Raw genomic sequence first — 24,719 nt, 5'->3', positions numbered from 1 at the left:
CCTCAGTACAGGTCACTCAAGTTAAGCACTTCATGTAGAAGTCTAATGAGATCTATTTCGGGAGATGTGAGAGCAACCATGTTCTTACAGTCAAGAGCTCTTAAAGGGGTAGAGGACTGTATGCCCTTGAGATCTGTCTCAAACAGAGAGGGGATAGCCTAAGTTAGATATGAAACGTCATCTGATTTTAAAGACTAATCAATGTGCATCTCATTAAAATGTGCACGTTCGGCTTTCTGAGTTTTGTCGAATGCGGATGTTGTACCACTCTTCCTATAACTAAACGGAGTCTTTCCATCCACTTCACAAAGGCAGCTGGGCTGGGGAAATGGCTCAGCAGTTTAGAGCTCTTCCAGAGACCTGGGTTCAGTTCCCAGCAACTGCCCAAAACTCCAGTTCCATAGGACCTGACACCCACTCCTGGCCTCCATGTGCAATGCACGCACACCATACACAATACACACACAGAAACAAAAATAAAATCCTGTCAGGATTTTTGTTTGTTTGTTTTTTGGAGACAGGGTTTCTCTGTGTAGCTTTGGTGCCTATCCTGGAACTCACTCTGTAGCCCAGGCTGGCCTCGAACTCAGAGATCCGCTTGACTCTGTCTCCCAAGTGCTGGGATTAAAGGTGTACACCACCACTGCCCAGCTCAAGATACATTTTTATTGCCTACATAATTTGAAAAGTCTCTGGTAAAACTTGACAAGTCTACAAAGACTGGAAAAATCTATCTTTTATCATCTAATTTAAGCAGTTCCTCAGATACATTCTTATGAATGTCCTCTCTTCAGACAGCCTCTCTCTCATGGTACAACCCAGGCTGGAATCTCTTTGTTGTCTTCCCAGCTGTGGGGATACAGGCATGTGACACCATGCTCAGTCATCTATGAGCTGTTAGCTGGTACCCAATACACATAACTTGTTTTTTAAACAGGGTAGCCTGTAGCCTTGGCTGTCCTGGAACTCTACATATATACTAGACTGGCGTCAAATGCTCAGGTACCCACCTACTTTTGCCTCCCAAGTGCTAGGATCAGACATGCACCATCATGCCCAGCTCAACACATAACTCTTAGATGACTGCCTTGAAGAGTATTTTATAGCTCAGGACATTCATGTGAGTGTTTACTACACATATTAGCTGCACAGACATGGAGTTAGGTGCTCACCATGGAGAATATATAGTAAGAACTAAACACACACTCACATATAAACTATATATATATAGTTTGTGTGCATGCACAGATTAGATAGAAACTCTTGGTGGGGGGGGGGAGTAAGGACTGGCGAGATGGCTCAGTGGTTAAGAGCACTGCCTGCTCTTCTAGAAGACCAGGGTTTAATCTTGGCACCCACATGCACTGTCTGTAACTCCACTTCCAGGGGGTCTGATACCCTCACAAAGACATGAATGCAGGCAAAATACCAATGCACGTAAAACTATTTTTAAAAATCTCATTAATGGAGAGACTTGAAATCATTTTCATTACTACTAACAGCTACAACAGTGGGTGCCCCTCCCCACCTCTTGAAAAGAATCTGCAATCCAGTCTGAGCCTTCCAAGTGGTGGTATTTACAGGTCTGTGCTAATGTAAGGCTTAAAGTAAACTTTTTGTTGTTTTGAGACAGGGTTTCTCTGTGTAGCCCCGACTCTGTAGAACAGGCTGGCCTCGAACTCAGAGATCTGCCTGCCTTTCTCCCGAGTGCTGGGATTAAAGGTGTGTGCTACCACTGCCCAGCTCAGGCAAGTAAACTCCTGACTAAAGAGAAACAAAGTCATTTCTTCTCTGGGTCCTGATTTTTTTCCTAACTTAGCAACAGAACTGTCTCCTAGTTTTCCATCAGAGGATGCTAATTAGAAGCAAAATCACTGCTTTAATAGTTTTTTAAACCTTTCATTCCCAAGTTACAGTCACTTTCTGTGTCTGTCCTTGGCAATCTAGGGCAATAGGCCTACCTGGTACAGCAGACAGTTTTCACTTTATTAGAACCCTCTATTCTAATTTAGGCTGTCCTGATATACCCAAGACCTTTGCATGCTAAGAAATCACTAGGATTCACTGTCAGCCCTTTTATTTTGATCAGCTTTTCTTCCTTGCCCCCCCCCAGACAGGAGGGTCTCATGTAACCCAGGGGGCCTTGAACTCACTATGTAGTTAAGGATGGTCTCTGCTTCCAAAGTACTGAGATTATACATGTGCCACCATACCTGGCTTAGAATGGGTCTTCCTGCCTCTGCTTGAGTAACTGGAATTACAGGTGCTTGCTACCTGCTCAACCTATTACCCCTCCCTTCTGGTACCCACAATCCTCCACCCATCTGGAAATCCTCTGATGCATTAAGTCACAGGCAGCTTTCCTAGCTCAGGAAGGTGGCAGCTGTGAAGGTGTGTGGATCAAGTTCTATCCCATCCCGAGTCCCTGACCCTAACACTAGTGCCCACACATGGAAGGCAGATAGCTTGACTTCTGGGCTGGTCATCTCTCTCGACCATCCCATCAAACCATCTTTCACTCATCAAGTCTGAAAGGTCACTAACCTCACCTATTTATTCTCATAGTTCTAACGCTGTGGTGTTACCACCAGTCTCTGTCTACCAGTGAACCACTACTTCAAGATTCTTGATGGGGTCCAGAAATCTGGGGTAAAAAATGAGATCACGGCGAATGGCTTAAACAAAGGACCTGGTGAGAAGACTCCCAGGATGAAATAGCAGTACACTTAGTAATAATTCCAGATGGAAATAAAGGAAAAACAAAGCCCTAGTAATGCCTCAGCCAGCTATCCTTCAAAAGCTCACATTACTGGGGTAGGATGGTGAGGAAGGATTACACAGGTGCCTGGTTAGCAGGGATTTTTGCAAGTACTGTCTACTAGTCCACAGGAAGGGGACGCTACTTACAGCCCCCTCTTCTAGGAAATAACGGACCATAAACTTCAGTTAGCTGCACACCCAGCTGTCCCAGAAGGCTCCGCTGCTGTTCCACAAAGCAAAAATATGTAAATTTGATTTTGCAGACAGGGTTTCTTTCTCTGTGTAGCTTTGGAGCCTGTCCTGGAACTCATTCTGTAGACCAGGCTGGCCTTGAACTCAAAGAGATCCACCTGCCTCTGCCTCCTGAAAGCTGGGATTAAAGGAGTGTGCCACCACACCCAGCCTTGGAAAGAAATTTCAAAAATTTAAAGTTCAGGGTTAGGTATACCACAAACACCTAGAAGCATGAGGTCCTGGGTCAATCCCCAGAAATGAAAATTAGTGAAAAAGGAAACCCTCCAACATGGCTTTAAAGCCTCCCATCACTCCAAACCTTATTTACACTTTCCCCTGAGGAAAGATGTCGTTTTCCCATCTAATGCTAAGGAGCCATAAACCAGGTCAAAGACTCCAGGACTTTAGATATCAAGTTCTCCTAGATGGAGAAGACATTCTTACTTCTCAAAGATTAATTCATTCTTCTGTGTGTGCATATGCATACCAAAGCCCCAGAAGGCACCCTAGGGTAGGAGTTTCAGGTGGTTGTCAGTTCTGGAGACCAAACCCCAGTGCTCTGAAAAAGCAGCAGGCACTTTTAAGGGCTGAGCTGCCTTTCCAACCTTGCAAGAAGACATTCAAATGTGGAACTGAGTACAGAGAGGCCACCCCAGCAGTCCACATCTGACTTTACTCACCATTTACAGCTCAACACGAGAGTCTCCCAGTTCAAATGCACAACATTCTCATTGTCACTCAAGTACCTGTAACCTCAGAGTATCCTACAGATTGCAATTCAAGGGGAACAAACTCCCATTAATTGTCTTCTTTTTTTTTCTTTGTTGTTTTTGTTTTGGGAGGTTTTTGTTTGTTTTGAGGAACTATGGATCAAACTTAGAGCCTTAGCTATTCTAAACAAGCTTTCTACCAGGTCCCACTATGTAGCCCTGGCTAGTCAAACTCAGCTGCCTGCCTCTACCTCCGAAGGGTTGGGATTAAAGGCAAACACATAGTGCCTGGCTACCCAGCAAATAGGGGCCATCAATTACGGGACCATCTTAACCTTTTAAATGCTGTGTTTAAATGCTTTTAAAGTCTGTGCTTTGATTCCCTCAATAAACAAGTTTAAGGAGCTGGGAATGCACCCAAGTGGGAGACATTCTAGCATGTACGAAGCTCTGAGAGGGAAGGGAAGCAAGAGTCAAGAGAAATGGAAGGGAAAGAGCCAGAGAGCATGTAACAACTGCAAATGGAGCTTTGTTCTACATTCACACTTTGGAAAACTAAGAGGATAAACCTACAATGCTAATTTTTCAAATTATGTTGCCTTGAAAAATCATTTCTCAAACTAATACAGGATAAAAGGAAACACTGATATTATAAAATCAACATGAATGTACAAGTGGTAGACAGAATGCTTACAAAGTGGGTTGCCTGGAAACTAGAACTCCTGCTCTTACATGCTCATGTAATGGAAGCACAAGTCTAACACCAGCCAAGGCTCCTGGGCACAGGAGAAGCTTTTCTAGTTTTCAAGTGTCCACTTTACTCCATGACACCTAACCATATTATCATTCACATCTGAGGAAGAGCTGGCCCATGAGATGACCTGGAGAAATATAGATCCATTGTACACAGTGCCAGGCACCCCACAGTATACCAACCACAATGCAGAAATACGGGTATCACAACTACATTTCACATAAAAAGAAATAACAATAAACTTCAAAAAGTAGTCAATTCACCTGTTCCTTAAAATATGGGTATGCAATTGGTACAAAGCCATAATAAATGGTTTTATAAAATGTAGTTTTATTTTATGTTACTCTGCTGTTACATGGGGCATGACATTTTCACAGGGCTTTTCTGGGACTACAGTCAATGATTAGCAAACACACAGCTCTCTGAAGAACAGTCACTGCACACACTGGACACCTTCTCACATGTGCACGAATCTGCATGGAAAAGTACTCAACTTTAGACTTGGACGTGTGTACTTATTTCCCTTTCTAGTGGATTAAGAAAGGACATGCATTTTAATTTGCCCAAAGCAATGCTTATATTCTGGCAGCAACATGCTACTTCTATTACAAGGTAAAGTGAATACCAGAGCTACAAAGGCAGGAGGTGTAAGTGATTTTTATTGGGAAGGAACTTGTCAACTCAAACAGCAGCAAATGAAGAATGCATGAAGGAAACTCCCTGTTGTCACAGACAGACATGACCCCCAGAATATGTGACATGGGAGACATTTCCATCTGTGACTTCCAGACTGGATGCATTAAGAGCTTTTCCCGTTCAATCTAACACTTTTGGATTCCTACTAAAAAGGAGTATGCAGTAAGAGTATGGAAAAGTCGCTTCTGAAAGGAAACCCCCCAAGAAGGGTCAGAGAGGGAATGTAGAAATCAGGAAGTTATTATTACAATTACTTTCAATTGTAATGCACTACATTTCCGTATCTTCACAGTAATACAGACACAGCCACTTGCAGAACTGGTTCAGATTACTTAAATACCAAATGCACTGTCAGTCCTCTGCACAAGGGTCGGAAGTTACTCGCGTGTGTATGAAATGAAGCTACTGATACTTTTCTACAGCAGTAACTGCACACCAGGAAGGCCGGGACAACACAGATCAAGGGATGGAGTTTTCCCAAAGCTGCAGTGTGAAAAGACTATAAACAGTTGATCCCATACACATGAATGGGCTTCCTTGTAGAGGAAATCCAAGTGGAAAGGAATGGAGATGTAAAAAGGTTTTCTTGAGGGACGGAGGACGGCACCGGGTGCCCTTAGTTTTCGGCTCCCTCCGCTGCGTCACATTCTTCTCCTGCACTGTCCGATGTCCATAACTACAGAGGAGGAAAAGAGAAACACAGGAGGTTATTTCCACCCGCACATTCTTGAAGCCCCTGACAAGAAGTCAATCCTTTAAGCAATAGAGGATGATCAAGACAGCCCTTTCTCAAAATTGAAAACCGTCACCCATTAAAACCGCATGCATACATACATACATACATTTATTTGCAAGTTCCTCGAGTTCCTGCTCTGACTTCCCTCAAGGATGGACTATGACATGACATGAAGCCAACTACACCCTTTCCTCCCTAAGTTGCTTTGATCATGGACTTTATCACAGCAGTAGAGATTAAACTGAGACAGTTCTCCACACCACACAAATAGTTAAGTAAAGAACTGTAATTACAGAATACACAAGGGAAGTGCTGAGGATCTCATATTCTCCATTCTCAATAGTGAAATGCTTTCCTTGAAAACAGTATTTAAATATAATTTATGACCGAGAGGTGGTGGCACACACCTTTAATCCCAGAGCTTGGGAGGCAGAGAAAGGTGACTCTGAGTTCGAGGCCAGCCTGGTCTATAGAGCGAGTTCCAGGATAGCAAAAGCTATACAAAGAAAAACTTGTCTCAAAAATACAATAAATAAATAAAATTTATGAGACTAATGAAACAAAAACTGAGAAAAGCGTGGTCTGTTTCCCAGTACATGAAGGGCTAACAGAAAAAGCAGCAGATTTACTGTGCACTGACAAAACTGAAACAGGAGTGAGTGACGAAGGCTACGGAGACACAGCAGCACACACGTGTGCTGACTGAATGCTGAACCAGAGTATTTCAAGACCTCTCTAACTAAGAATGGAGGGGGGGGGCTGGAGAGATGGCTGAGAGGTTAAGAGCACCAGCTTCTCTTCCAGAGGTCCTGAGTTCAGTTCCCAGCACCCACATGGTGGCTCACAGCCATCTGTAATGAGATCTGGTGCCCTCTTCTGTATACATAATAAATAAATAAATCTTTTAAAAAAAAAATGGAAAGAGGAAGTGAAGTCAGGTTTTCAATCAATTCAGAAATAGACATTATCAGACCAACACCAGGATGCTACTTGCAACTTTAGAAAAACTAGGCTCTTAGATTATCTTAAATTACTATTAAGATACCAAGATAAACAGTAAAATCCTCTCAAGAATTACTCCTTAAAGAGAGAACAGAACCAAAGCAGTGAAGACAGCTAGTCCCAAGTCCACAGAAGCAGCGGGGTGAGGATCTCTCCCGCCCACAGCTCTGTCGACATCAAAGAATGTCCAGTGCTTTCCTAATTCCCTTCTCAGTGGACTCATCATCTGTCCAGGAGAACTGAACAGATGTGGAGCTTTATAAAACACAGCTACAATAATCCCCCCTAGTAAAGCTGCTGCACCACAATCCAGGGCTAGGAAAACTTCATTCACACTAAAGGACGTCATTCCCCTCTGCTCCCTTCTGTTAAGTCTAAGATATTACCCTATCAAATTTATTTGTACATACAAAAATTCCAAGCTTTACCTTTTTTCAATTATCTCCTGTTATAGTTTACGCCTGAAATATCCCCAAAGGCCCACATGGTCACTGTAGCTTAAAAGAGAGGTAGTGGAATTTCTCAGAAGGTATCAAGATAGAGAAAGTTGGGTCATTGTAGGAGTGCCCTTGAAGAGGACACTGTGACACAGGTCTCTTTCCTGCGGCTGCCAGGAGAGATACAGGCTTTCACCACACATGTTCCCAGTAAGCTATTCAACACAACATGGCCACTATGGACTAAAACCTTTAAACTCATGAATCAAACTCAATGTTTCCTTGTTTTAAAGTTGTTTTATCCTAGGCACCTTGTCACAGGAACAGAACACTAATATACCCTTTACCTACTGTTTAAGGAGGGAGAAAGCCAGGCAGTGGTAGCTCATGCCTTTATCCCAGCACTCGGGAGGTAGAGGCAGGGGGATCATCTCTGTGAGTTCAAGGCCAGTCTGGTCTACAGATAGAGATCTAGGACAGGCTCTAAAAGCTACAGAGAGAAACCCTGTCTCGAAAAACCAAAACCAACAACAACAAAAGAAAGCATGGAGAAAAACCAAAGAAAGGGGCTGGAGAGATGGTTCAGTGGTTAAGAGTACCGACTGTTCTTCCAGAGGTCCTGAGTTCAATTCTCAGCAACCACATAGTGGCTCACAACCATCTGTAATGAGATCTGGTGCCCTCTTCTGGCGTACAGGCATACATGCAGGCAGATTACTGTATACATAATAAATAAATCTTTAAAAAAAAAAAAAAAAAAAAAAAAAAAGAAAAATATAAAACAGCACCTTAGCATGCAGAGGTAGAGTAAACTTAGGTACACGCTTACCCTCTGTACTAATTAGTATTTTTTTTTGGGGGGGGGGTCAAGGTGACACAAGGCAAAGCCATCTGGGAAGAGGGAACTTTTTTTTGTTTTTTGTTTTTCAAGACAGGGTTTCTCTGTAGCTTTGGAGCCTGTCCTGGACTAGCTCTGTAGACCAGGCTAGGCTCGAACTCACAGAGATCCACCTGGCTCTGCCTGAGTCCTGGGATTAAAGGCATGCACCACCACTGCCCAGCAAGAGGGAACATTAATTGAGGGAATACCTCCAGACTGGCCTGTAGGCATGTCTCTGGGGACATCTTTTTCAAGACAGGGTTTCTCTGTGTAGCTCTGGCTGTCCTGGATCTCTCTCTCTGTACACCAGGCTAGCCTCTTTGAGGACATCTTCCTGATTAATGATTGAGGGCCTTACCCTTCTATGGGAAGAACCATCCCTGAGAATGTGCTTCTGGTTTACACTAGAAAGCAGGCTGAGCATGCCATGGAAAACAAGTCAGCAAGCAGCACTCTCCAGGCCTCTGCTTTCCAGGTTCCTGCCTTCATCTCCTGGCCTGACTTCACTCTATGATGGATGATAAACTCTAATCTGAAATAAATATTTTCCTTCCCAAATGCTTTTGGTTCTGGTGTTTTATCACTGCAATAGAATACAAACTAGGAAACTCTCTATCAAATATTCAAACACAGAGTTCACAAAGTACCTTTTACAGGGTTAGGTACTGCCTGTATACCATGTGTGTGCAGTTCCCATGGAAGCCACAAGAGGGCCTGGGTCCCTCAGGACTGGAGTAAGTCCACTGTGAACATATATGTGTACTGAGCCTCGAACCCAGGTCCTCCTGGACAGCAACCAACATTCCTCTCTAGCGCTACCAAGTAAACTTTTACTACAACAAGCTGTTTCATGATTTTAGGAGATTGCAACCCCTATAGAATCCCTAATTTGCTATACCTAATTTACCCAGAGAAAGAAAATACTAAAATTACACAAGCTCTCCACATTAACTGTTATCAACATAGTCAACAAAGTCAAATAATAATAATAATAATAATAATAATAATAATAATAATAATAATACTGTGTTCCTACAAGCACAGTACCTTTTTCAGGAAGGTCTGATATAATGTCACCTTACCACCACAAAGACCTTCCTCCACACTTTTTAAGAGAGACTATAGCTCTTCTACCACTGCCCGGAAGACAGGAGAGCACAGTAAAATCACTGCTGTTCTGGAAACAGCACACACCGCCAGGGGCACTCACTGTTAGGTTGTCTCTGAGCAGCTGCATGATGAGGGTGCTGTCTTTGTAGGAGTCTTCATTCAGCGTGTCCAGTTCAGCGATGGCCTCGTCGAAAGCCTGGCAAAGCCAACATGCACGGTGAGCAACCCAGACCACTGCCCCAGGGTCCAGTCACACCAACAAGGAAGGACCTGCTGCCGTGGAGGGCCCTTTAAGACTCGGAGGATGCCTCACTTAAAGTCCCTCCCACCTGGAGGAGTTCTCTCCTTTTCTTCACCCATCAATACCTGCTCTGCTTTCTTTTTTTTAAAGAAAGAAAAGAAAAACGAATTCGTATGACCTGACACCTGCTGTAAATATTCATTTAAAACATGTCTCTTGGTTCTTTCACAAGACACACAGTGTATTAGCAATGCTTGACACAATTCTTACAGAGCTAGCATGGCCTTGAGACATTTGGGGGATACAGGTTTCTAGTGCTCACGCTCGGCAGGCACTCCTGATTTCCAGTTACTCCTGATTTCTCTGACCATGTTGCCTTCCAGGCTCTTCAGTCAGACATTACTACTTAGAATCACGGTGAGAGTGTAGTGTTTACAGGGGGAGGAAGAAGGCAAGACGGTAATTAAAAAAAGAAAACAATGCAAAAGCAATGGCCTCCTGAGCATCCAAATACTTCAAAATTAATATCCTTAGTAACTCACACACCCTCAGCCAAAGCAGTGTGCACCCATTTCCCCCCATAGACCTTACCGTTTTGGCCAATGTGCAGGCAAGCTCTGGATTATTAAGGATCTCATAGTAAAATACAGAGAAGTTAAGAGCCAGTCCCAGGCGGATTGGGTGTGTAGGCTGCATCTCTTTCTTGCTTATATCAAAGGCCTCTTGGTAGGCTCCTTGGGAATTATCTATCGTTTCTGTGGGTTGGAGAAAAAAATATTTAAGACACAAAAGCAAAAATATCTATCCAATATATATCATGCTAACAACTTTAACATATGTACCAGCTCTGAGTCATTCTGAGTCACAATAGCTCCAGTGTATTTAAATAAAAACCCATGGGGGTCAGCAAGATAGTCAATGAGTTTGATTCCTGGAACCTACATGGTAGATGTCCTGATCTCCACATGTGTGCTGTGGCATTCAGGAACACACACACAACACAAGAATTGATTAAATTATGAAGTCTGAACAAACCATACACTCGTCTTACCTCCCTCCCTCCTTTAAAACTTGGTTGGAACAGCAATGCTGTGGCCCCTAAGAGCCTTCAACAGGCCTGTATGCCTAGCTACTTGGGAGTGTAAAACAGGAGAACTACAAAGCGAGTTCAAAGCCAGACTGGTAACTTAATGAAACCCTGTCTCAAAATTTAAGTAAGGCTAGGAACACAGCTCAGTGGCAGGGCACTTGCCTAGCTAGCATGTATGAGGCTCTAAGTTCAATTTCCAGCAAAATAATAATAATTATTAAAATTTGAAAAAGAACTGGGGATATAGTTTCAGGAGTAGGGTCTTTGCCTATCATATATGAAGCCCTGGGTTCAAATCCCATCACACACTCACACAAATATAACACACAACATCCTATTTCTATGTCCTATGAGAAATATAGAACTGATTAAGTGTGTATAAATAATTGTGGAGCTAAAAGTATGACAAACAAAATCCAAAGCACGAAAGATTCAGCCTGCTTTAATTTCAAAGTGTAATTAGAGTTCACCCATGAGCCCAATTCTAATACTTTCCTTGTTTTGAGGCAGGGTACCACTATGTAGTCCAGGTTGATCTAAAAACAATCCTGCTCCAGCCTCCTGGTATATTTTCATTTTCAGGAACATAGAGCAACATTCAATTTTCTTGATATAAAAAAGACTTTTGAGACAGACAGGGTCACTCTACATAGCCCTGGCTGTTCTAGAACTCACTTTGTAGACCAGGCTGGCCTTGAACTCACACCTGCCTCTGCCTCCTAAGTGCTGGGAGTAAAAATATGCACCACTACATCCAGCATCAATTTTTAAAAATATTTATTTATTCTTTGAAGGGACCGGAGAAATGACTTCGTGGTCAAGAGCACTGGCAGTTCTTCCAGAAGACCCAGGTTCAATTCCCAGCCCACGTTGCTCAACCATCTGTAAACTCTAGTTCCGGCCACTAACTCCAAGGGCACTAGGCACTCACAGGTACAGACACATATCCAGACAAAACATGCACACATGGAAAATAAAAATAAATCTGAAAATTTTCAATACTGTTTATCCTTTTAAATTTTCATACATCTGTACACTGTATTTTCGTCACCTCCATCTACCATCACCCCTTCCCTCACCCCCACAACCTCATGGCCTCTCTCTCTCTCTTTCCTGGAACTCACTTGGTAGCCCAGGCTGGCCTCGAACTCACAGAGATCCGCCTGCCTCTGCCTCCCGAGTGCTGGGATTAAAGGTGTGCGCCACCACCACCCGGCCTTCATGGCCTCTCTTTTGTTGTTATTAGGAACCCTGAGTCTAATTAGTGCTGCCATGTGGGCATGGGTGTGGCCACCACTGGGACAAGACCCATGATTTAAGTTGCCAAGAGCCTGCAAACTACCTGCTGACTACTGTCCTAATGTCCCCATTCATCCTGTTATGGTTTGAACATGAACTGTTCTCTAGGAAACATGTTAAAGATAGAGGTCTAAGCGGGTGTGGCTTTTAAGAATGAATGGGTCAGTGCTCTGATGGAAGTGTCCTGAAAAGCTACACCGTATCTCTAGCTATCGTCTCAACCCTCTTGCTTCCTGGCTGCACTGAGGTGAGCAGCCCTGTTCCATCATCATATTCTCTCAAGTCTGCCTACCTCAGTATCCACAAGAACGGAATTAGTGAACCATGGGCTGAAATCTCCGAAGCTAAAATAAATCTCTCCTTTAAGCTGTTTTTTTTCTGATACTCTGTCACAGTGACAAGTGACTGCCCATTCCTACTTCTTTCTATATATTCTGCATTTGCCCATAGGTCACATATACTTACGTTTTCGATCATCGCCACATGCTACTTCAGCAAGATACCGGAAATAATCTCCCTTCATCTTCAGATAGAAGACCTTACTCTCTGGATTAGTTGCATTGGCTATTAAATACTTATCCAACAATTCCTGAAAGAAAGAAATCAAGAACTTACAACAGTACACTTGTGCCTGTCATTCCATTCTGGACCTGAAGCATGTTCTTACAACAGAGTCAGGATGGATGTTGTACTCGCTTCCCTGGAAGGTCTTGCCCATGGTTTACAGTAGAAAACTTAGATACACCAAACACTGTCATTAAAAAAGCTTGTCTTTTTAGTAAGCCATTTACCCAATATTCCCTGCTTAGGTGCCATGTACTGGACTAACCAGGTAAAAAAGCCTGAAATGAAGTCCATGCTGTCCTCAAGAAGTGCTCCGTCAGTTAAGTACACCACGACTATCCATTCTAGTTTTGAAAGATGAATGTAGAGAACGGTGACAGGGGGAGGGAATATGGGAACAGGCAGGGAAGGGGAAACCAAAACTAAAAATGTATGCAAATGACATAAAGAAACCTGAAACCATGTTATTACATTAAAAACCCCAGGCCCAGGCCCAGGAGTGGGATACCTCCCCTATAAGTTGTTGGTCAGGCAAACCTCTGTAGCTTCCCAAAAAATACACCGGAATTGGTTGCCATCAGAACTAGAGGGGAACAACCTATATTGGAGACAACACACGCTCCAGTTACAGGATGTACTTGTTAAAAGTTTATTGTCAGTTGGGGAGAGAGAACCTCAACTGAGAAAATGCCTCCAACAGACTGGACTGTGGGCATTCCTGTGGGGGCAATATTCTTTGATTAATGACTGACGTGGTAGGGTCCAGCTCAGTAGAGGCACTGCCAACCCTAAGGCAGGTGGGTCCTGGGTTACATAAAGAAGAACAAGTCATGGAGAGTAAACCAATAGTGTTCCTCCATGGTCTCTGCTTCACTTCCTACCTCCAAGTTCCTGCCTTAACTTTCTCAGTCATGGAGTGTGTGACCCAGAAGTTGTAAGCTGGTAAGATACCCAAGCTCCTATAAGAAACCCCAACAAAGCTTACTGGGTCATAAAAAACACATATAACTATGCTGTAAGCCACAGGGAAAAGTAATGGAATTCAGCTACTATCACAAAAGCTACTACTTGGGAAAAAAAATCAAGGACTTCTCTCTCCAAAGGCTAAACCATGGCTTAAGTCTTGGTGAGCCGGCAGTGGTGGCGCACGCCTTTAATCCCAGAACTTGCAGAGCCAGGTGGATCTCTGTGAGTTCAAGGCCAGCCTGGTCTACAGAGTGAGTTCTAGGATAGGCTCTGAAGCTACACAGAGAAACCCTGTCTCGAGAAAACAAACAAACAAACAAAAAGTCTTGGTGATATTTTAGCTTTTGTATATATATTAGCTGGTTCCTACAGTGATTTCCTTGTAAATGCTATTCATGCACCCAAGAACTCCTAAAAAGTGTATTTATCTAAAATACCTATCAAGCATCCAAGGCCAAAGGAAACAACACCTGTCTCCTAGGTCAGGAGCATAGCTTTATTTCTTGTACAATTTAGGGTGAGACCCTCCTTCCTTAGAGCCTTACTAATAGACTCCTAATTTCCTACCTAACCACTTACAGGCATGTAGATTGAGCACATAAATTCCCTTCTTGACTAACTGATCATTAGCAGTCATTTGGGTTGTAAAAGAAGTCTGATGGCCACTGCCTGAGGCCAGTTACCTGCCTTTATGAGCCTTGTAAGAAATTCAAGCCTGGTGACCTATGGCTTGGGTTTATAACTGAACACCTCAGAGATTGGAAGGAACTGAGGTATAAGGAGAACAAAGAGGATATTGAGGATTTTGGCTGGAGAGGATTTTTTACTAGAGAACTGGAGGTCAGGATGGAAGATGAGGAAGAGCCAGATGGGGAAGTACTAGATGGGTAAGAACAAGATGAGAAGGACCTAGATGAGGCAGAGTTAAGATGAGAGAATTAAGATAGAACTTAGAGAGGACAACAGATAGAAACAAATCAAACAAGAAAGGAACTAGGCTAGAGCACAGAACTGCAGCTGTGTAGATAGGATTTTATTACAGAGGACAAAGAGCTTGGCGTCCTTAGATTCATTTCCCTAAAATGAATCTCGCTGTTCTGGTGCACGCTTTTAATCCCAGCACTTGGGAGGCAGAGGCAGCCTGGGCTACCAAGTGAGTCCCAGGAAAGGCGCAAAGCTACACAGAGAAACCCTGTCTCGAAAAACAAAAAAAGATACACAGACAAATACTTTAAAAAATAAAAAGATTTCTTTAAAGGAAGAGGGGATGGGAGGGGACAAGTGAGGGTGGGGTGAATATCATCAAAACATACGACATACAAATATGAAAAAACGGCACACTCTATCATGTAAATGAATGTCTACCAATTTTTTCTAAAGGAAAGGCTGTTTAGAGAGAAGGTACCTTAGTTAAGCTGGGCACAGTTGCATGCATCTGTAGTCCCAGCTGCTTGGGAGGCTGGTACAGGAAAAATCACCTGATTTCTAAAGTTTGAGGCCAGCCTACGAAACACAGTAAGACACCCTCCCCCTCCCCCAACTGAAAATAAAGGGGACAGGAGGAGGGGACTCAATAATGCACTAAGAAAAAGAAGCTGTGGGGTCGCTTTAAGGAGGGAACACCAAGTGTGAGGAAGAACAAGTGTGGCTCAGAACGGGGCCTTCAGTGTCCTCTGTCCAAAGAAAGCTAAGTACAGGACCTGCAGACCAGACTTAGAAATGCCGGCAGCAGCTGAGAGCACCTTAGGTCAGCTTTCCTAGAGCTGTGCCGGGGCCAAAGCGGTGCACATGCTGTGTAGACAGGGTCATCCACTGGACAACACAACCTCCACTGCCAAGTCTATTTTCAGACCTGGTTATATTGTTTACTTACTTACTTAGCTATTATTTATTTAGTTTCTTTATGTAACCTAGTCATGTTCCAGTCCCCAAGGGATCATAGGTGTATGTCACCATTCCTGACTTGGCGACCTCTCTTACCCAATTTCATACAATGGCCATTTCACTGAAAGCAATGACCTAAACGTTAGTGTTTGTGCTGACTATCTCTTTAGACTATCCATTATACTTGATACTAAATCATTAAAAAATTAATTCTCATGAAAATATTATGGTATCAACACATAATAGATGTTCTCTAGGAACAAATAAAAATCAAAAGAAGTCAAAGCCTAGAAGAGCATCATGCTAAGAGTTCAAAAAACATTAAATGACCAGCTCCTCTGCCTCAGCTCAGTCTGAGAAGCTGAGCAAAGAACAGAAGTTCATATTTGCACTCTTGAAGAAAAATACAAGATCTTATCTGTTAAGAAGCTATATAAAGTGCCAACTATGATGCAAATAACCCAGAGTAACACTTTTAAATTGACATAAATATATTACTAAGAGAAAGATTATTTGCCAGATCTCAAACAACAAGTGGGAAAAATAGATCTAATGAAAAATGCCCAACAAAACACAACCACTGTATTCTTATAAGACAGTTTAATGGAAATAAATAAGGAAAGCACTTGAAATTTTAAATTAAAACAAAAAACTGTAACAGGGGCTGTTGAGATGGCTCTGTGGCTGAAAGCACTGTTACCCTTGCAGAAAACCTGTGTTCAATCCCCAACACCCACATGTTGGTGCACAACCATCCAATCCAGGGGATCCAATGCCCTCTTGTGACCTCTGTAGTACTAGCCACACATAGTACACAGACATACAAGCAGGCAAAACACTCATACACAGAAAATAAATCTTAAAAAACAAAACAAAAAACACTAGCTGGAGCAAGCCACAGCCAACCTCACTTCACCAACTCCTCGGCAGATTCTGACTCCTCAGACTGAAAGCCTGAGTCCTCCCTCATCCAAAGGGTCTCAGCTGAACTGCTTTAGTTCCTGTTCCTCACACCTTAAAAACCTTTCTCCACCCAGCCATGTCACTTCCTGGGATTAAAGGCATACGTGCTTCCCAGTGCTGGGATTAAAGTGTGTGCCACCACTGCCTGACTGTTTCCAGTGTAGCTTTGCACTCACAGATCCACATGGATCTCTGCCTCCCAGTGATAGGATTAAGGGTGTGTGCCACCACTGTCTGGCCTCTACATCTAATCTAATGGCTGGCTCTGTGTGTCGTCACCCCCCCATCCCCAGGCAAGTTTATTAGGGTACCACAATCTGGTAACTGAGAACACTACACTCTAGATCAATGGTTCTCAGCCTTCCTAATGCTGCGACTCTTTTATACAGTTCCTCATGTTGTGGGGACCCCCCAATCATTACAATTATTTCATTGCTACTTCATAACTGTAATTTTGCCACTGTTATGAATTGTAATGTAAATTAACTGATATGCAGAATATCTTATATTCCACCCTTCTGGGGGTCGAGACCCATAGGAACTGCTGCTCAAAGAACTAAGAGTTTCTTGACAGGGGAGGGTGTCCTGTCCAGAAACAGCACTAGCGCAAACCTAGAACAGCAACGTTTCCTCTTATTCCTTGTTCCCATGTCTGAGAGAAAGAACTAGAAGGGGGAAAAAAAAAAAAAAAAAAAAACCACCCCGGGCTAGAGAGATGGCTCAGGTTAAGAGCACTGGCTGCTCTTCCAGAGGTCCTGAGTTCAATTCCCAACACCCACATGATGGCTCACAACCATCTGTAATGAGATCTGGTGCCTTCTTCTGGCCTGCAGGGATACATGCAGACAGAACACTGTATACATAATAAACAAATCTTAAAAAAAAAAAAAAAGCCACCCCACTACTAACTCATAGCTGTAGTCCCTTTTGCACGTCACGATTTTGCCATCATTTAAACAGTTTTACCAAAGTAATCCACTTGCCTTTGGTGGTAATGTTCTACGGGACTCATCAAAATAAGCTTGACCCTAGCTTCCTTCGTAAGTCAGATACGCTGCTTTTAACCACAGAACTCCTACGTTGTACAGAATTAACCAAGAGCTCAGGAACCTGAAGAGGAACCTTGGAAAATAATGAACAGGAAGCAAATGTTCACACATCTCCAGTTTTCCTACCATCTCACTGAGATCCATTAATGAACACACTGTGCTGACACAGTCAATCCTTTTCTTTTTCTTTTTTTTTTTTTGGTTTCACTGTGTAATTTTGGTACCTGTCCTGGATATTGCTCTGTAGACCAGGCTGAACTCACAGAGATCCACCTGGCTCTGCCTCCCAAGTGCTGGGATTAAAGGCATGCGCCACCACTGCCCAGTGATATGGTCAATCTTAAGGTACACTAGGGAATATCTTTTCCTCATTTAATAAAAACAAGAATATAGGCCGGGTGGCGGCGGCGGCGGCGGCGCACGCCTTTAATCCCAGCACTCGGGAGGCAGAGCCAGGCGGATCTCGGTGAGTTCGAGGCCAGCCTGGGCTACCAAGTGAGTCCCAGGAAAGTCGCAAAGCTACACAGAAAAACCCTGTCTTGAAAAAACAAAAAAAAACAAAAAAACCAAAAAAAAAAAAAAAACCAAAAAAAAAAACAAGAATATATCGAAAGATGGAGCATATCTAAGAGGCCTAAGACAAAACAAGTTAGAGGTTTACTTTTAAATAGTCACACAGACAGAATAACCATGTCATTTTAGAAATATGAGCTATAGAAAATAGATAATTGGGCTGGAGAGATGGCTCTGAGGTTAAGAGCACTCACTGGCTGTCCTTCCACAGGTCCTGAGTTCAAATCCCACAACCACATGGTGGCTCACAACCATCTGTAATGAGATCTGGTGCCCTCTTCTGGCCTGCAGGGACACATGCAGGCAGAGCACTGTATACATACATAATAAAATCTTTAAAAAACAAAACAAAACAAAACAAAACAGGAAATAGGTTATTAAACTGGAGAGATGGCTCAGAAGTTAAGAGCACTGGTTAATCTCCCAGAGGGCCCAAATGTGGATCCCAGCACCCACATTAAGGGGCTCACAACTGCCTGTAACTCCAGCTCCAGGGGATCCAATGCCCTCTTCTGGCCTCTGAGGGCACCTCTTCCCATCCCCAATACACACCACACACACACACACACACACACACACCCCAAATAAAAAGGACGAAGTAAGCAGGCCAGGTACGGTAGTGCACACCTATAACTCAGCATGTGCAAGGCAGAAAGATCAATCACTGAAGCCCAGCCTCTGGTAGACAGCAAGCTCAAAGCCAATCTGGGCTAAATGAAACCATCTCAAAGAGTAACTAAAAAAAAAATTAAAAATTTTCATGGAAATAGAAGCAAATCTTCTGAGCTAGATGTATCAGCTCACATCACCCAGCACACACCAGTCAGAACCAGTCAGAACTCAACTTCAACCAAACATTTCATCAAATCCTTACTACCTCACATCCCCCAAGGCTGACATTTTTTTCACTGAGCCCACACTAAATCCCAAACCCCCATAAAGTACCAATTCAGCAGTAGTGATAAAAAAAAAAAAAAAGGAGGAGCTGTGTCCAGGTCTGACTTACCAGTTTAAGCTTGCTATTACAGTATAAATTACTAAGGTCAGTTCTTTGCACTCCTAGCCGGCTAATACACAATGTCCATTAGCAGTTTCCAGGGCACCTCAGCTCCCAAGGATTGTTTCAATATTTAAAACTTGCTCCAACATAGGGGTTGGAGAGATGACTCAGTGGCTAAGAGTACTTATTGCTCTTGCAGAAAACCCAGGTTTGATTCCTAGCACCCACATGGTTCCAGCAAACTATCTGGAACTCCAGCTCCAGGGAATCCAATGCCCTCATTTGACCTACACGAGCACAGCCCCACCCCGCACCCCCCCCCCACACACACGCAGGCAAAACATAAAATTTTTAAAATCTTTTAAAACTTAAAAAAAAAAAAAACTTTCTTCATTAATTCACATTTATACAAAAGGCAATAAAACTTCATACACACCAAGAATTACATTTGACAGCATCTGCTTGAGCCATTAAAAAATATTTTTATTAATGATGCATGTGTCACGTGTACTAGCATCTTCAGAGGCCAGAAGAGGGCGTCAGAACCCCTCAAGCAGGCATCCCGGTTGGTTGTGAGCCTCCTGGCATGGGTGCTGGGAAGCCAACTCCACATCCCAGGAAAAGTAATTGTTCAAGCGCTGAGTCATCCATCTCTCCAGCCCCCAGAGCAGCCTTTTCACAATCACACAGATGTTAACTGTAACCACCAACTGTATACACTAACCTCGTGCACGCCCCAAATAATGGACACAACTTCGGCAGATACTTGTTTGTTTGTTTTCCGAGACAGGGTTTCTCTGTAGCTTTGCGCCTTTCCTGGAACTCACTCTGTAGACCAGGCTGGCCTTGAACTCAGAGATCCGACTGGCTCCTCCTCCCGAGTGCTGCGATTAAAGGCGTGCGCCACCACCGCCCAGCCGTTCGGTAGACACTTTCAGAGCTTTCACTTTAAAGTATCTCTGCTGCCTCCTCCTTCCTTTTCCTGTCAGTTCTTTCAAACACTACCTGCCCCCAGCTAATATTAAGGCTTTCTAACTATCTTAAAATGAAATTGGTAGGTAATATACATCTACACAGATAAAACAATACGAATTTCACTATCTGACCTTTCATATATCTAAACCAGAAACAGTGTAACCAGTTGTGTAGCCCTAAGAATTACAAAGAATGTAACTAACTACCAACTTGTTCAAGTGTCATGAATGACCTCTCCAGTCAAGTTATGAAGCACGTACACCCCTCTCCATTTTTAACTAACAGCTGCATACTACGTAATTTTTTGGTTATTAAAGTATCATAAATTCCATCTAAGCATTTCAGTGAATGAATACTGAGGCAATATCTGATCCTAGAGTCAAGCAGGATCAAGTTCTAATAGTTTAATCTTTTCTACAAAATACTTCTTAAAAATATCTATGATGTATGTTAATTCTAAAATATTAATTCAGAAGACTTCTAAATACAATTGTTTTCCTTGTATTTTTTCCGTTACAAATTTCAGTACAGTGCCTAACATGCACACATCTGTTTGTCAAATAAGTATCAGCTATGCCTTAGCAACATGCTAAAATGGAGTTAACACAAAACAGTTTCACATAAGGTATGACACTGGAAAGGTACAGTGCTTTTCTGGAACTTGTAAGGGAAAATGATAGTCACCCCTTTCTGTTTTCTGCCTCCTCAGAAGAAATTTAAAAAAAAAAATTTATCTCACAATGGCAGGTCCAATCCAAATCTAACACGTCTTCTTCCCTTATTCTGATTCCTGCTGAATAATGGACATAAAATACAGAAGTGAACATCAGAAGTCCCCCCTGTAATTCCTTAGCCATCTAGGTCTTCAATCAATTACTAGCTTCTATCATGTTTCTCCAGGGATTCAAAGCATTCAGAATCCACTTTTGTGTTTCTCTTCCACATGGCAGCACCTTTCATACACTATATCCTACATGCAGTGATCCCTCTGAGAGAGCTTACTTGGGAGGCAGAGGCAGGAGGATTTCTGTGAGTTCAAGCCAGCCTTGTCTACATAGCAAGTTCCAAGACAGCCAGGAGAATCTCTGTGAGTTTGAGGCCAGCCTGTTCTCCAGAGCAAGCTCTAGGACAGGCTCCAAAACTACACAGAGAAACTCTGTCTTGAAAAACCAAAACAAAACCAACAACACGTGCACACATAAATACAAACCACAGAATTCTTAAACTGTTGGTAATGGATGCGCATTATTCCTTTACTTTGCATAAGCTTTTATTATTTTCCTGATATAAAATAATTTTTTTCTTTCTTTTTTTTCTTCTTCTATTTTTTGGTTTTTTGAGACAGGGTTTCTCTGTGTAGCTTTGCACCTTTCCTAGAACTCGCTTTGTAGACCAGGCTGGCTTCGAACTCACAGAGGCCCGCCTGCCTCTGCCTCCCCAGTGCTGTAATTAAAGGCATGCGCCACCACTGCCCAGCTACAAAATAATTTTTAAAAAATTGGAAAGAAATGAAGCCAGGAGGAAAGAACAAAATAAGTTAAGGAAGGAGTATGCCTTTATTCTTTTTTTGTTTAGTGTTGGACAGTGTTTATTATGTAGAAGAGAGGAAAGGAGGGATCCCCTTGTCATAGTTTCCCTTAGTGCCTTGGATTAGGGGGGGGTGAGGAGGCGGGGAGCACAAGACCAGTTCTAGCAGCAGCAAAGAAAGGTGGACAGTGTCCCAGCACAGGCCACTTCTCCAGTCAGTGCCTTCTGCTGCTCAGACATCAACAGGCGCGTGACCTCACTTCTGCCTCTTCTCTCAAACACCCTCTGTGTTGACAGTCACCAGTGCTCATGTTCACCAAAGACCACAGACAGGCTTGAAAGGGATGTTCGTGCCACAGTGCAGCCGGAAGCCACAGGCTGTGCTGACCAGCTCTGAGATGGCCCTGGCTGCCTGCTCATTATTCTCAAGGTCCTCAGATGCCGCCAGCACCGACCTTCGCTCAGCACCAGGTAGCCAAACTGGTCTAGGATTTGCTCCAGCCCCTGGGTCAGTGCAGAAGTCATGGCAGCCTTAGTTACTTTTCTAATTCTGTGCTGAGACACCATAGCCACGGCATCTTCTAAAAAAGGCTTGCTTATAGTTTCAGAGGTGAGTCCATGACCATCACGGCAGGTGCAGGGCAGCAGGTAGTTGGAGAATAACTGAGAGCTTCTATCTGGTCCATGAGCACAAGGCGTGGGGATGTGTCTATGTGTGTGTAACTGGGAATGGAATGGGCTTTGCAAAACCCACCCATGGTGACACACCTCTTCCAACAAGGAATAGCTAATCCTGATCCTTCCCAAACAGTAACGCCAACTAGGGACTGAGCATTCAAATATATGAGCCCACGGGCTCCATGCTCACTCAAACCACCACAGGACACTTGCTTCAGCAGCACATACACTAAAATTAGAAAAGAAAGGGACGGGAGAACAACGCAGCCGTGACATCTATTTCCCAACTGACGGGAAGAGTTCAGTCTTAAGCCCCTCCTGAGGCTCCACACTCAAGAGTAACCTGCTGATAGAGGGCAGGCCACGTTTGCATCACAGGTCTATGGCAGCTGGACTCCAGTACCAGACCCTCCCAACAAACTCTCAAGAAAAGGAAAGTTGGAAGTTGGGGAGACAAACATTTTAGAATAAAAAAAGAAAAACTTCCAAACCAGCTCTCCGGGAATCCTCCAGGACCCCAGCAGCAGCCCAGGACTGCTGAGGCATCCAGCCTCATGGACTAAAAGCTATTAGATTCTTGACCTTCATAGTATGAGACAGCCATTGCTGGAGTACCCAGACCAACCACATCCAGTAAGCCAGTGGAATAAATCTCCTTTAATATATAAGATTCCATTGGTTCTGTTCTTCTAGAGAACCCTGACTAATGCACCAAAATACAGACGTTCACTTGAGATACTCATGATCCTGACTGATTAGTGCCCATGTTAACGGTTCACAAGCCCATTCCTCCCCTAATTACTTCTACAGTTCTGTACTTTGGTCTCTTTATCTACAAAAGTTACTGACAATCTACTTGACAAATGTTTGTAAAGATTAAATGAGTTAATAGAATACTACTTGGTATTTACCCTTCAATGCATGGACACACCTATCCAAAAGGCTGACTTGACTGCCTCCTAATGATGGACGTGTAGGTCAGACACCGGGAATTTCAACTCTAATTCTATTGTTTTGCGACAAGATCATACAAGTGGCCTCGAACTGACTATGTAGCCAGGAATGACCTTGAACTTCTGTACTCCAGTCTAAGCCACCACAGCCGCTTACATGATGCTAGGGACCAAATGCTAAGCTGCCGGCCGTACATGAGACAAGTACTACCCACTGAGCGACAACTCCTGTTCTAAAATCCCGCCTTCCAGATCTAACCCACCAATGTTCTCCTATCTCCTCTGACAGCGAGCACACAGCTGACTCAGCCAGCCTGCTATCGTTCTACTGCTTCCTTTGGCTTTATCTCCCTGCCTTCCAGATAGTCACTGAAGCCCCAGAAGTAATTTTCCCCAGCAAGTGAAGACTGCACTTAGAAACCTCAGACAAGGAATCATTAAGTACATCCTGGTGACACCTATTTCCTCTCTTAGCTATAAATCAGTAACTGAAAAAGATGTAATCTTGCCTAGATTTTATATATGCATGTAAAATGTGCATATGTGTATATGTATGGTAAATTAAGAACCTAAGACTTGCCGGGCGATGGTGGCGCATGCCTTTAATCCCAGAACTCAGGAGGCAGAGGCAGGGGGATCTCTGTAAGTTCGAGGCCAGCCTGGTCTACAGAGTGAGTTCCAGGACAGCCATGGCCATTACACAGAGAAACCCTGTCTCAAAAAACAAATAAAAACAAAAAAGACCTAAGACTTAAATACAATCTGGGCACATAAAGAGATTAACAATATAGATAAGTCTTTCAGAACAGTGGGAATTGTGGAAAGAGGAAAGAGACAGACTAAAGAAAAAAGACCTGATGGTCCGGAGTGAATCATAATCAATGTACAAAACAAATCCTCCCAGCTGTGGAGATGATGGCCTTAAAAACATTTCAGAGCCACCCAGTTCCCTTTGTTCTAAGGCCAGCTCCTGAACAACTTCCTTGTTGTGACTGACCGGGTCCAGCGAGTTTATGCCTCCTCACTGACAACACACCGCCATGTCAGCACCGGCACGAGCAGCTTTTGGGAGCCACTCCACGGACATGAGTCCAAGAGCTTTCTTAGTCTTGAGAAAGGTGTCCCCTCCCGGGTATGTCTGAGCTGGTACGGCCACAGGCAACACCACCCGCAGTAACTGACCCTCCAATTTCATCGATTGGCAAGCACTCCCCATCCCGACCTCAGTGCATCTACCGTCTGCAGAGCAAGAGCACCCAGGTGAGGACCCTGACCACTTTCTACTTGACTTGATAGGCCCCAAACAGAAATAAATCTATTTCCAAACCCATGTCTATAATTACATTACTTATTTCTACCAACTACCCACTGTGCCTCCCTGGCATCCAGGCTCATCACACCACCTTTGACTTCCCACTAATGTGAACGCGTGCACCTCCAGCAAAGCCTTATCCCAAGGTGAAAAGGATCAATACTTCTAAAAGTGTTATTGAGCCTCCTTAGTTCCTACTGTGTTTACTAAAATTCAAAAAGATTTAAAGCATTCATCAATGCCTCTCTGGGAAACCAGTATTTGTACAGCTGGAACACCTAAACTTCTGAGATTTGATTCTAGTAGCCAACAGAAGACCTTGACAC

General features: G+C 43.4%; 1 protein-coding gene across 1 annotated transcript in view; it reads right to left on the bottom strand.

The window, feature by feature from the left end:
- Nucleotides 1-4,768: 4,768 nt before the first annotated feature.
- Ywhaq (tyrosine 3-monooxygenase/tryptophan 5-monooxygenase activation protein theta) overlaps nt 4,769-24,719 on the bottom strand; it is a 31,739-nt gene continuing 11,788 nt past the window's right edge. Inside the window, exons 3-6 of the mRNA XM_028877701.2 lie at nt 12,415-12,538; nt 10,152-10,315; nt 9,420-9,515; nt 4,769-5,830 (exon numbers count right to left, since the gene is read on the bottom strand). Of these exons, the coding sequence (XP_028733534.1) occupies nt 5,771-5,830; nt 9,420-9,515; nt 10,152-10,315; nt 12,415-12,538 (444 nt within the window). The 3' untranslated portion in view covers nt 4,769-5,770. The remainder of the gene's footprint in view (nt 5,831-9,419; nt 9,516-10,151; nt 10,316-12,414; nt 12,539-24,719) is intronic.

This window comes from Peromyscus leucopus, chromosome 22 (genome assembly GCF_004664715.2).
Source record: "Peromyscus leucopus breed LL Stock chromosome 22, UCI_PerLeu_2.1, whole genome shotgun sequence".
Taxonomy (NCBI): Eukaryota; Metazoa; Chordata; class Mammalia; order Rodentia; family Cricetidae; genus Peromyscus; species Peromyscus leucopus.
The sequence above is the reverse complement of the archived record's forward strand: the minus strand, read 5'-3'. Positions and strand labels throughout refer to the sequence as shown.